General features: G+C 38.8%; 1 protein-coding gene across 1 annotated transcript; it reads right to left on the bottom strand.

Moving 5' to 3' along the window:
- Window positions 1-846: 846 nt before the first annotated feature.
- Window positions 847-11971, bottom strand: malt2 (MALT paracaspase 2). The gene is made up of 17 exons (XM_084723103.1): window positions 11794-11971; window positions 11130-11283; window positions 9494-9660; window positions 9011-9141; window positions 8699-8843; window positions 8412-8599; window positions 6655-6751; window positions 6384-6434; window positions 5520-5609; window positions 5200-5403; window positions 4134-4311; window positions 3945-4019; window positions 3632-3759; window positions 2581-2730; window positions 2277-2434; window positions 1926-2063; window positions 847-1588 (listed from the first exon to the last, which is right to left on the bottom strand). The coding sequence occupies exons 2-17, from the start codon at window positions 11264-11266 to the stop codon at window positions 1157-1159; spliced, it is 2469 nt and encodes an 822-aa protein (XP_084579229.1). The 5' UTR covers window positions 11267-11283; window positions 11794-11971; the 3' UTR covers window positions 847-1156.
- Window positions 11972-12789: the final 818 nt, after the last annotated feature.

Raw genomic sequence — 12789 nt, 5'->3', positions numbered from 1 at the left:
GCGCAGTACAGTTACAGTGCAGAGACCAGCACAGGGTCGCGTCTAGAAGGGAACCCCAGACCCGCGACAGATCCCGCGATACTATGAATCCGAACCCAATCCACGATCTTGCCCCACTAACCAAGTGTTTTCTGTCTTTGGCCCTAACCAAATTTTAACCACAGAGTTGACGCACTCTAAAACATATTGCACCGACAATTAGTTTGTACAAACTGCACAATGAAGAAACGCAGATCTCGCGAGAGTTTCCGTATCAAGGGTTCCCTTTTCGATCTAAGAACATTGAGGAACATTGATAAAAATCTTGCAAACAGGCATTCAATGTTAAAACAGGAAAAAAAGAAGATGGAAAAAGTCTTCAGATTTTGTACTTAAAGTAAAAGTAGTTGGCAAAATACTTGCCAAAAGTAAAAATACCTATTTTGCAGGCCCATTTCATAGTAATTTGTCTTCCAGAATTATTCATGCATTAATTTGTACATCACTGTAATGCTGAATGTGGTAGAGGTGGAGCCAATGTGAAATGATTGATATACTTTTTCTGCTGGGAATTTTGTTAATGATATTTTTCATTATACATCTCAACATGCAGAGTCATTTTTCTAATTAAAGCCATCAGATAAATAAAGTTATTTATTGCTGAGACATAGTGGAGTAGAAATATACGGTGGAAGAAAATGGAAATACCCAAGCAAAGTACCTCAAAACTGTACTTAAATAGAGTACTTGAGTAAATGTACTCTCTCAACAACTGGGAACAGGCCTATGCTGTGATGGCAAGGAGATTTTTTTGATGGGTGATGAGTTTTTAAGTTTCAGAAAGCTGAAGGCATACAACAGTGTGCATTTCATCTTGAAAGGTTGTTTTATTTCTTCCTTCTTACAAAAGCAACACATATTGATCTTAATCTGCAGTGTTATTACTTTTTCAATGTATTATAATGTATCAAATTCTTACATTTTTTTTAATAGAACATGATTTTAAAAAAATATGCATAGTTAAGATGAAGATAACCACATGCAATAGCCTGAGATCTCCTGTGTCAGCTTTCCAGAAACAGCTAATTGACAGGCTTTTTCTCCCTATATTTTCCCTTTTTGTTTGTGTATTCTGATTTATCGGTGTGTAATGGTCAAATAATAGGTTTCATAATTCTCAACTAGAATGAAAATTGTACATGTCACTAAATTTGTAGTTTGTGTCATTTACTCTGCTGTGGGGCAAACTTTTGCTGGCAACAAGAGGTTGAGGGGCATCAAATACGGTCTCCTCTGGTATATTGGCACTTCTGGATGGAGCTGTAGAGTCAGTGGTGGAAGATTCTCTGCCAGTTTGTGCATAAAATGACCAGGCGGTTGAGGCTGAATCGACAGAGGCAAAGGTCTCGGTAAAGTAAGAGCACTCAGGAACATTGAAGGAGTCAAAGTTGAGGGAGGAGGAGGAAGAGCAGGGGCCAGGCGCTCGTGGTTCATGCAGGTTGAGCTTGGAGACCAGTGGTTTACCGACCGTCACTGGTTGCCTTTCCTGTACTTCTTCATCCATGTTGGAGTAGGTGTAATGAAGGCAGACAGTGAATGTGAGCTCCCTCTGTAAAGACAGTGAAGAAAATATTTAGAAAAAAAAATTATAAGAGGTTGTCTCACCTCTGAGTTCTGACCTTTCCTAAGTGTAGACTTACTGTAATAAACCTTATTCACAGCAGCCGTTTTGCAGGGTAAGCACAGGTTTTACCAGTGATACAAATTAAGGTTCTGCTAGAGTGCTGCTATTGTGCCTGTTGGCTCACTGGAAACATTAAATGGAACCAGACCTGCTGTGAAAAAAGTCTATTACATCTTTTTAAAATATTTAAAATTGTCGTGTAAGACTTTCTTGACTACTATAACTAACTAACTAATTATGAAAATGAAGACAAAAGTCTGACCCTGAGTCTCTGCAGGGTTTTGATGCGTGTGTACAGACTCGGGACATCCGGAGAAGGAAGATTTTCCTTTATCAATAATAAACTGCCAGCCTCAAGCAGAGTCTCCTGGTTACTTTTCTTCAGATCAATGTCCACATCCTGCCAAAGTAACATAGAATACAGTGTGCAGATATTCATAATAACACATAATTTACAGCTTAAAATATAGCATATTTTGAAACACTGTGAAGGATTCCAGATTACAAGCATTGACAAGTCATTACAGGCCAGAAAAAATGTCTCTGTCTTTAAACTCTCAAATCTATGTACACATTCATATGTACTGTATATATGTAATATTAGCCAACAAACCTGAGGGAAGTCAGTAAGCTGAGCAGAACAGGAAACAATTTCTGTGGGCTTCTCAAGTATCCGAGTGTAGATGACCATGATGTTGGAGAACTCTGCAGCAAACCCGAGCTGAACCTTCACTCCACAGTCAAACTGAAGACAAAGGCTCTTTGGTAGAACTGTGAGAAGACGTTTGGATTAAGTATACTTTATTCTAAGACAAAAAAAATCTTCTGATTTAATGTCAACATTAATTTAATCTACAAACATGACAGTAACTCTTGCAGCGTTTAATAATTTCTGCTAATGTTTGTGAAAAGTGCACCATGAGCAACGGCCCACTGCAGGTTTCGGGCTGAATAGGACGCAGAACATTCAGCGGTCTCTATCTGATCGATGAGGGAACGTCGTTCAGACAGATTGCTGCGTAGCTCCAGAGCCTGTCTCCCTCGTGTGATCTCACAACGACCCATGTCTGGTAAGAGTAAATAGATTTTAACATACAGTATGCATTATTGCATATTTCATACCAGTCATTTTCACATGAAATAGTCACATAAACAGGTTTTACCAACAACACGTCAACACATTCAGGTCAAACAAAGTCAGAGTGCTGCTGTTGTGCATGTTGGCTCAATTAGTATCATTGCTAACACCTGTGGTTATACTACTGTTTAATTTCTTATTATCTGCCATCAAAAATGTCTGTTAGTGCTGTTCAAAGCTTGCACATCTGACTAGAACCCACTGAGGTGTGTCCCATCACGTGTCAATGCTGCAACTGCAACATGCACAAAATATTCAACCAAGAGAGGACGACAGCACCATTTTTTTGACATTTGACACAAACAGTAACATCGATGCATTCAACCCGAAAACATTTTACAGTGGTTTGAAGCATTTCACTGGTTAAAGAAAACGTTTCCCTCACATTCTTGTGCACCGGAATAAACATCAAACAGTATTTATTCGCTGCTGCAGCGGCAAACGGCGCCAATGCTTTGCAACAGGAAGCTCGATACACCTTTCTCACAGTAGATATTTTGATGGTCATAGCAGGAAAAGCACAGGTGGAACAAATAACAACAGCAATGCTCCATTTAGGTGTGTCAGTAATTCATGTCACTGAGCCAACATGCACAGTATTACAGGCATACAACATGACCCAATACAACCTGCAACAGAAACAACTTCAACTGTTTTAGTCTCATAAATATGGGAACTACACTGAAATCTCATTTTACAGCCTTGTTGTAAATTGCCTTGTATCCTTGTAATCATACTTTCAGTGCAGGAAAGACAGCTTGCATGTCCAGTTGGCGCCAATCTACTGTAAGCTGAAATTAGAGTTCACATACTTCACATGTGTGCTATACCTTCAGCCACTCTGTCTAGCATGACTGTGACCTTCTCATCTTCACAGACTCGCCGTTTGAGGAAGCTTATGAAGATGCCATTTGACACGTCCTCCCTCTTCACTTCGTATGCCTCCGCGTCAACACATCTAAACACAACAAGCAACACTTTAGTGTCACCTTTTCCTCTAAAGCAGCATCAGTTCAGTCATTTATGTTTTATTTTAATGTCTTCAACACGGGATTCATTCAAAGCATAACAGCAGAGCTTATGATGTGAATTAAAACGCCAGCGTAGTTTGAGAAAAAATGTGTGGGAGATGCAGAAACTTACGTGGCATATCCAAACACTATATTTGCAGTAACCTTGAGCAGTCCTGGTTGTACAATGACATCATCATTTGGGTTTCTAAAAAACAAGAATCATTAGATGCATGGATATTTGCAGTAGATGATCTAACCTGGACATGACATAAAAAAGGTGCTACATCAATTCTTTCATTAAAAAAAAAAACATCCACACCTTTTGCGGCACATGTCCAGTAGGAATACATTAAGTCCAGTCTCTTTCTCCTGCATCCTGGTCAGTATATTCTGTACACACAAGCAGTGCTCTGACGTGTAGGAGGCTGGAGCATCGATGGGAACCATGAAACTGTTGCCGAAATTCTCATAACCATGGCCGGCAAAGTACAACAAGCCTGTGGAAGGAAGTACAAAGAAGTGTTATCAAAAGAACTGTATCACTAAAAAACTGTCAAGAACAGAAAAGTTGCTATGGATGTTTGGTCAGATTCTGAGACTGAACTGAGTCAACAAAGGTTAATTTAATCTATTTAGTTGTAATTAGAGTTAAGCTATATGTTAAAATTAAACAGAATCCTGTTGTACTTTGTAAAAACTAAACTCAGTTTAGTAAATCCAAGTTTATCTATGTAAACATAAATTAAATAGAGTTGAGTTATTATGTAGATGCTTGCTTAACCAATTTAAAATAAATAAATAAAATTATAACAAATTTGAGTGCTCTTCTGACCTGGTAAATAGTAAGAATAAAATAAAAAATTGTATTTCTTAACAAAACACTACACTGTTTGATAGCTGACTATTAAGTTTTTAAAAATGTTATATTGTTGTTAACAAGTTAACAAAATGCTACACCGTTTGCTAGCTAGCTAAAAGGCAAAACAAAGAAAACATTATATTGTATGCTAGGTAGCTAAAAAGTTAGCCTAGACAGGCTACTCAGGATGAGAAGCTCTAATTTCTCCTTCATGAAATAAAGAAGAGACACATCATAAAACTCAACTCCAGTTATCGTGATTATTTTGGTCCATCCATCTCAAAAAGGCAGCTATTTTAAATGTCACACCTCCTAAAATGTAAGTTTAAAAATAATACTGGAACACATTTTAAACATGTTGGAGTTTAAAGTTTTGGTCCACCAGAACTATATTTAATCTAGTTTTAGAGTAAAAACAAATCTGTTTTAAATAAGCAGTTCGTTTCATATTATATTTTATTTGTTAAAAGGGGGTTTGTAGAAAAACATAACATGAACATATTGTCCAGATGGACGGGAAACGAACCGTAGACTCCCTTGTCAAGCAGCAGGAGGAACTCTGTAACAGCGCTGTGCATCTCCTGCCAGTTGAGGTCGAGGAGAGAAACCACCTTGAAGTCCATTTGTCTGAGCAAGTTGGTCAACTCATGGACATCAGCGATGGGAGCACACAGCTGAGTGTGGTGGAGGTAGTTCATGTTGCCAATCAGGAGAGCAACTTTGTCTGTTGCTGTGGAGGGGAAGACAAGGCTTCATGAAAGAACCACCAAGATATAAAATTACAGAGTGTATTTTGATCCAAAGATATTGTATTCCGACCACAGTCTTAGTTTGGGCAAAACTCACCGTGGAAAGTCTTGGCTGACGAGGGTGGCTTGGCCATCTGTTGGAGCGGATTTATTCCTCCGTAGGTTGACCTGTGGACTTTCTGTGAGTCTGTCGACACCAACATGAAAAGATTACAAACAAATAAAAATCCCATGTTGTCTGTTAATGTCTCATTGTTATTTCTACAGCGCTTGGAAAAAAACATAACAGTAAACATTACTTTCTGTTAGTCTGCAGTTTGAAGTTTTCAACATACACAAACCACAAACAGTGGCAGCAGATTAGCTGCTTTGACCAACACAAAATAAGTCTGTATAACATTCTTTTTGTGCAATATCTTCTTTTTTTTAGTGCAACTTCATTACTACATTATTCTTGTGCAACATACATCCGTATTAGTGCAATAATTACAGTTATTATTGTGCAATAATTACATCCATACTACTGCAACTCTTCTTGTGCAATAATAGACCTATTCTAATGCAAATCGCATTGTATGTATTTATTCATTTTACTTATTTTGGATTAATAGATTTTCTAATGTAGCCAGGAAATGGGATGTCTGGGATCCCCTGCTGGAACTGTTACCCCCACGACCCGATTTTGGATAAGCAGTTGAAGATGGATGGACCTGTGTGTTTTATCCTTGTACCCTTTGTATTGCACTGATCAGGAGTAGGGCTCTTAATTTCAATGTATTCTGTGCAATGACAATGAAGGTTTTCTATTTATATTCTATTCTATTCTATTTCACTGATGTACCAGCAAAAACAGGAATTGAGGTGTGATGTAGTGATGCGTTAAAGGACAAAGGAACTTACACTCTACTCTAGTTCCTCTATTCCCTCCTAAATATCAAATAAACCAGCACGTAAAGATTACCTGGACCACGGTCAACTTCTACCCAGGAGGCATCAGTGATGGAACTGGGGCCTGCATAAAAGCATAAAACAGGAAGTTACCCGCTGCACAGTACCACATTTTAGCTCAAGTGTGACACAGAGGCTAGAACTGCATGACGTCAAACTTGTCTATCTAAATTCACAGATTCTTCAAAATAACAATATTCATACACTTATCACAATCTTATCACACTTATCATTTCTAATTTTACATTCTGTTTATAGAAAGAAGAAATGTGCCTGGGTCTTACCAATGGTGACTGTTGCCGTGTCAGTCCAGGCCTCATGGTACAAATTTAACACTTTACATTTGTACTGTCCTCTGTGTTCTGTGGTCACACATGGGATCTACGGCGGACACCAGAATATACAACATCAGCTACACATACAGTATACTGATATAATAAGAGACAAGATAGTTTTATAATTAGTTGTCATTAGTTGTGTATTTTGATTTTAAAAAAATGTTGTCACTTGCACTGCTTTGGCCAAACATATCTGCTTTCATATGATAATATACAAATACTGGAATATTTTAATCCACATGACCCACTAATCAAATTACAGGGATTAAAATGCTTTGTTGCTTGATCTATTGCAAAATTACATCATCCTGATTTGATCATCTTTACACTGACTCATCTTTACAATGACTCAAATTGAAATTTGATAAATTTAAATTTGAGTTTTTGTAAATCTGTGCCTGTCTGAGCTGATACATGGATTTGGTACTAAAACATATAACACAGTCTGGTAAATATACATCACAAACAACCTACAAATGAGACTTTGTCAGATCGGGGGGAACTCAAAACTAAGCAGATCCCATCTTAAATGTGAAACAAACTTCCTTTTATGTGATAAACTTTTATTTATATTTTTGATGACAGTACAGTGGTTTTATATTTGTTGCTTTGGTTCTAAAACCTTATGTCCTTTTTAAAGGTAACATGCTTTATTTCGGAGGTGTTTGTTAAAGTTGTTGAAACTCTCCCCTCCCGACAGTAGTCAATAACTCAAATGGTGTGACAAAAGAAAGAAAGAAAATGTTATTTGTGGCTGTCTCAGACCTGCAGTAAGCCCATCTCTTATCTTTCAGCCCAAATGAAATGACTAGACTACAATCTTAATTCATACATCTATGCAATCTCATTTCTAAATGATGATTCACTTGCTTATATTACCCTCTGCATTCACCAACAGACTGATTTGCTTTAGAGCAAGTTGAGACTTGACGCATTTTACAAGAGACTTTTAAGTTTAAGCCCAGCACTTTGATATATCTTATGTTTAAATCAAGCACTTGATAAGTTGTGTGTTTCTGTTGTCTGTTTAAAGCCCTCCACACAGGAATCAGACTCGTGTTTTTACTTGAACATGTAAGAGTGCAATAAATGTTTTTGTTGAGAAAATACGCATAAGAAAAAAACTGAGAAAAATAAAATAATCTCAATTCTTAGTGAGAAAATTTCTGATTCACATATTTGCAAGAATGATGCAGCCCTACTGCCTCCTCGTCTTCACTGTGCCTGTTCACTCTTTACACATGACCACAGTCCTCCATAAGGCTCAGCAGATATATTGCTAAGCTATAGCAAGTTAGTCACACAAGAATGGCAGTGAAAGCACAACCAAAATTCCCCAATACTTGACAGCTGTGACTAACAATGGGCTAACAACTAACAATATGCTTGTTTGTTGTTTCATTCATTCTAATATTATTAGGTGTTTTCTTTTACGTATATGAGTCATGAGGTAGTTGGATACAGTCACTGACTTGTCCTCCAACAGTAGTCAAGTAATATGCATGCTTGTATTTTGGGGAAGGAGTGGCTTTGGAGGGAGGCCAAAAGGAAGGAGGTGGAATATTTTAGGTTGGATCTTTTGAAAATCTATCTTACTGATGCTGGTTTCTCCAACATTACCAACCGTTTTAATCTAAAAAATGTTTTCTGAATTCTCTGTTAGATACAGTAGGTAAGGAGTACACAGCTGTGAATACACTCACCTTGAGAGAACGTGTCTTCTGTTGTTTCATGGGCACCATGTTGTGGTACCACTCGTACTGCGCGGGAGGGTTAGCGTCTGCATTGCACTCCAGAATCAGAGTGTCGCCCTCAGACGCTGCTTGAGACTGAGGCTGATGGGTGATTTGCAGCCCGCTCACCGTGCCTGGAAACAGACTGCTGCTGCAGCCTGAGATGACACGATTTACTGAGACATGACACCACATGCCAGGAGATAAAAAACAGACATGAGAAACAAGGAGAAGAGAAGAAGGAAGAAGAAAAGTACCTGCAGAATGGACACAGCGAACATGAGCCCACTGGGAGAAGATACAGTTGTCTCCATGGTTGACCCTACAGATGTAATGACCCTGATGGACGAGAGCTAAGGGACACAGAACCAGCTCCGGTGTGCTCCCTGTCTCATCCGAAATCTAAAACAAGAAAATAATTAACCAAATAACCAGTTTATAACTGACATTTGATAATAACTATAGCAATTTATTAGTTTCATTACATCGCCACATTAACACCAGTATGAAAAAAGTAACATAAATACTTTTTTCTTTATAGTCACATAATCATAAGGTGTTGGACTCACCTCCTCTTTGCCTCTGAACCACTGGTAGCTGAGTCCAGGGGGACCAGAGGCTCTGCAGGTCAACACCACCCTGTTGCCCACTGTGGCCTGCTGGGACTGTGGCTGCACAGTGATCCGGATCAGTTCTGCCACTAACACACACACACACAGGCAAACAACATAATTAATGCACAAAACAAAAAGAAACAGAGCTTGGGTATTTTGGATGGAGCACTACAGAATAATTTTGTTTCTTTAACAAGCACTAACTTGTGAAAGTTGTTACTTCTACAGACAAACATGAAACATTACAGGAAAAAATTGAACAATTTTTTTAAATTAAAGACTGTCTAGTGACATCATAGTAATCCCACAGTTGCTATGCAAAATATAAAGTTAAACCATGTTAGGAAACAAAGCCAACTCTATGGTGGATTTTTATGATTAAAGATGTATGTCCTGAAAAACATCTCCATACATTTGCATATGTCACTTCTGCTTTACCTGTGGCGGTGAGGTACTGCACAGCTTCCTGGTGGTCCATCTTCCTCAGGCAGTGAAGCAGGAAGTCCACGGAGCAGGAACGATCAGCTAGCCAAGCCAGGAGTGTGCGTCCTGGGCTGCCTGCGGCGCTCAACACCTGTAGAGAGCAGCTGGTCAGCTCACTCTCACTGTAGAGCAGAGGTGGAAGAAGTCTTTTACTTAAGTGAAAGCAGTAATACCAATATTTTTACTTGAGTAAACATACAAAAGTATTAGCATCAAAACTTATTTGAAGTACCAAAAGTAACTGATCATGAAAATTATATATATATTATTGAATTATAATTACTCATTATGACAGAGGTTTTTAATTTTTCCTCAGCCAAGGGTCTCTTACAAGATAGAAAATTTACCAGAGACTCCTTTATGTATGTCCCTTGGAAAAAATTGTTGTAGCCTACACTTATACTTAGCTATGTGAAAGAACAACACAGGAGACATGTACTAGAAAGATGTTAGACATGTATTAAAATACATGTCAACATGCTGGACTGCCTTGAGGAACATTTCTATGACACAGAACCAGCTCCGGTGTGCTCCCTCTTTTTTTAAGATTATTTTCTTGGGCTTTTGCCTTTAATTGGATAAGGACAGCTGAAGATATGACAGGAAAGGAGGTAGAGAGAGGGGGAATGACACACAGCAAATGAGTCACAGGCAGGATTCAAACCAGCGACCGCTGCAGAGGACCAACAGCCTCAGTACATGGGGCGAACGCTCTACCAACTGAGCCATGGGAGCACCCCAACAAGTCATTTTAAATAGGGAGTGGTTGTCAGTTCACAACCAATCACAAACCTCATGTGCAAAAAGAGGGACAAAATTATTGAAACCCACAACAATTTTCCAAACAGAGACAGAAAAAAATAAAGCACCTTGGATGACAGCAATCAAATATATCTCCAACATGCCATTCGGGAAAATACACAAAGGTTAAACCACATTCACAACAAATACACAAATTACAAATAAATATTCCATATGGTCCATAATACCGTTTGCCTGACGAAGGTCTAGTAAGGAAACGTCGCAAATAAATTGTATATTGCAAGTTAGACAGTGTGCAGGAGTCCTTTTGCAACTTTTAGATCTACAAATGTAAATACTATTTGTTGAACTATGAGGCCTTTCGTAAAATAAATAGTAAAACAAATACTTTCTTTATATCATGATAGCTATAGTAGATAGTGATAGTAGTGACTAAAGCTGTTGGATGAAAGTGGTGGAAAAAATACCTCTGAACCTCTAAAATGGAAATACTTTGTAAACTTCTATTACCTCAAAAGAGTACTTAAGTACAGTACTTGAGTAAATGCACTTAGTTACTTTGCACCACTGCAACAGAGAGTTAAGTGGACTCAGTCAGTGTCCGTAGAAGTGCTGACAGAGGACTCAAAAATGTGCAGGAATACACAATGTTATGCAATATTATAATAAACCCCGTTTATTATACATGTCATACATCAGAGAAAATCCTTGTGATGCAGGATGGAGTGTAAATGTTCGAACGAGTTATTGTGGTAACATAAAATGTGTGGAAAGTGTTTTTATATCGTTTGCATGGCTCCTCCAGTTGTGTGGTGCTTTCAAGTCTCACCTGCAGCGGAATTTCGAGTTCTCCGACACCGCATTGGCCAGCTGCCTCCATCCGCAGGTCGAGTTGTCCAACATCTTGGACAGCTTGTTCAGGACATCTTCCCTCAGTGTACCAATGCTCACTTTCCACTCCTCCATCTTCGTGTGAGTCACCTCTAATTAAAAAAAAAAAAAAGAAAGGAGCATCAAACTGAAACTTCCAGCCCTAAAAATCTGTCCCCGATACACTTTATCAGCTTTGATCATCAGCTCCAGCACGTAGCAGTGAGTCCAGGATGATTCCCCCTCATGATGTGGCTGTTTGACAGTACTGATGACCTACGACAAGTGTGTGACAAGCTGTTGAATGAATCTTCCACTTGTTCGCCTACACGACTAGTACGCCACAAAACAACAGGTTGTAAACATTTGCTGGGTTTTCCCACCGTGGTCAACTTAATGAGAACATGTGGCGAGGAGGAAAGTTCGCCTCAATCCACACACACACGAACTCACAGATGTTATTGACCGTATGGAGGAAATACGGTAAACCGGGTAAATGGAGCGCTAGAAAATGAAACGACGACGTCGATTAATAAACTCCAAATGTGATACCACTTGCCGCTTCCGCCATTAACTTGACTGCAGAATCATAATGAAAGTGGCGGAGAAAAGTTTGGACTTACCGACTTCACGATAACCGGTGATCAAATCCAGCGGCAGAAGAGGAACGAGTACCTTTTACATGAAAGGAGATGTCTCGTGCATTTTATAGCCCGTCAGTCTTCCAATCTTACGTGATTTTGTTCCCCGGACGATTCGCTTCTCATTTCGGTTCCTCATTTCTGCCATCCCCGGTAGGCTCGGTCATTTGCATGAGGCGTTGTCATAGCAACATCATTTATTAAAGCCAACACCAAGAAAGATTTAAAGATGGAAAAAAAAAAATACATCAAATTTAGAACCTGGAAACCCCAAGAGTTTTTACTTTTAACGTCTTGTGACAAACCATTTAAATATTAGTAAAGTATTAATGAATCGATAATTAATTAAACATTGTATAAACCCTTTGTAAGAGCTGCCTCACTAGAAAGTGATACCAGAGGTCAAAAAGAGGTTAAAAAAAAAAGGATTTAGTGAGTGTGAATGATTGTTATGCAAAATATTCGATTTAAATTTTCCATTAAGCCCAACAGTGCTGAAAAGCAACATAGGTGAAATGATTTGTTTTAATACAGACAGCTGGCTCTGAGATTGTTTGGACTTGATATCTATGGAAAAGGCAGCATTAGTTCTTCAGGATTTTGGTAGTGGCCACATAGGCTCTTTGAACTTAATCATGAGCGTGAGCAAAAGGCCATGACAGCAATTATATAGGCATATTTTGATGAATTCAAAAGTTTATACAGAGGGGGGGGTTGACATCCCTATTTTGAACCCAGGTGTTGGGAGGCAATCGAGACACAAGGGCTTTGATGGTTCCCACTCCATAGCTTGTTCTTAAATATGCTTTCTAATGGCTTTAAGATCTGCATCCTGTGTTGGTCTTGAGTCGGGGAGGCTGGGTACCTGACCTGCTGTTGTGTAGCTGGTTTTGCAATGTTTTACATCAGCCTTACAGAGCCAGGCTATTTCCTTTTTATGCTAGTGTGTGTGATTTTGTTTTTGTATGTAGGGCTGGG

Source organism: Lutjanus erythropterus, chromosome 7 (assembly GCF_056507025.1).
Source record: "Lutjanus erythropterus isolate fLutEry1 chromosome 7, fLutEry1.hap2, whole genome shotgun sequence".
NCBI lineage: Eukaryota > Metazoa > Chordata > Actinopteri > Lutjaniformes > Lutjanidae > Lutjanus > Lutjanus erythropterus.
The sequence above is the reverse complement of the archived record's forward strand: the minus strand, read 5'-3'. Positions and strand labels throughout refer to the sequence as shown.

Bases quoted from the DNA above. Each gene is read 5' to 3' on its own strand.
- malt2 (XM_084723103.1), bottom strand. From the start codon at position 11,266: ATGGAGGAGTGGAAAGTGAGCATTGGTACACTGAGGGAAGATGTCCTG. The intron at 8,600-8,698 runs GTACTTTTCTTC...GTGTCATCTCAG, and splicing joins TCGCTGTGTCCATTCTGCAG to GCTGCAGCAGCAGTCTGTTT. The intron at 6,752-8,411 runs GTGAGTGTATTC...TGTCCGCCGTAG, and splicing joins AGAAGACACGTTCTCTCAAG to ATCCCATGTGTGACCACAGA.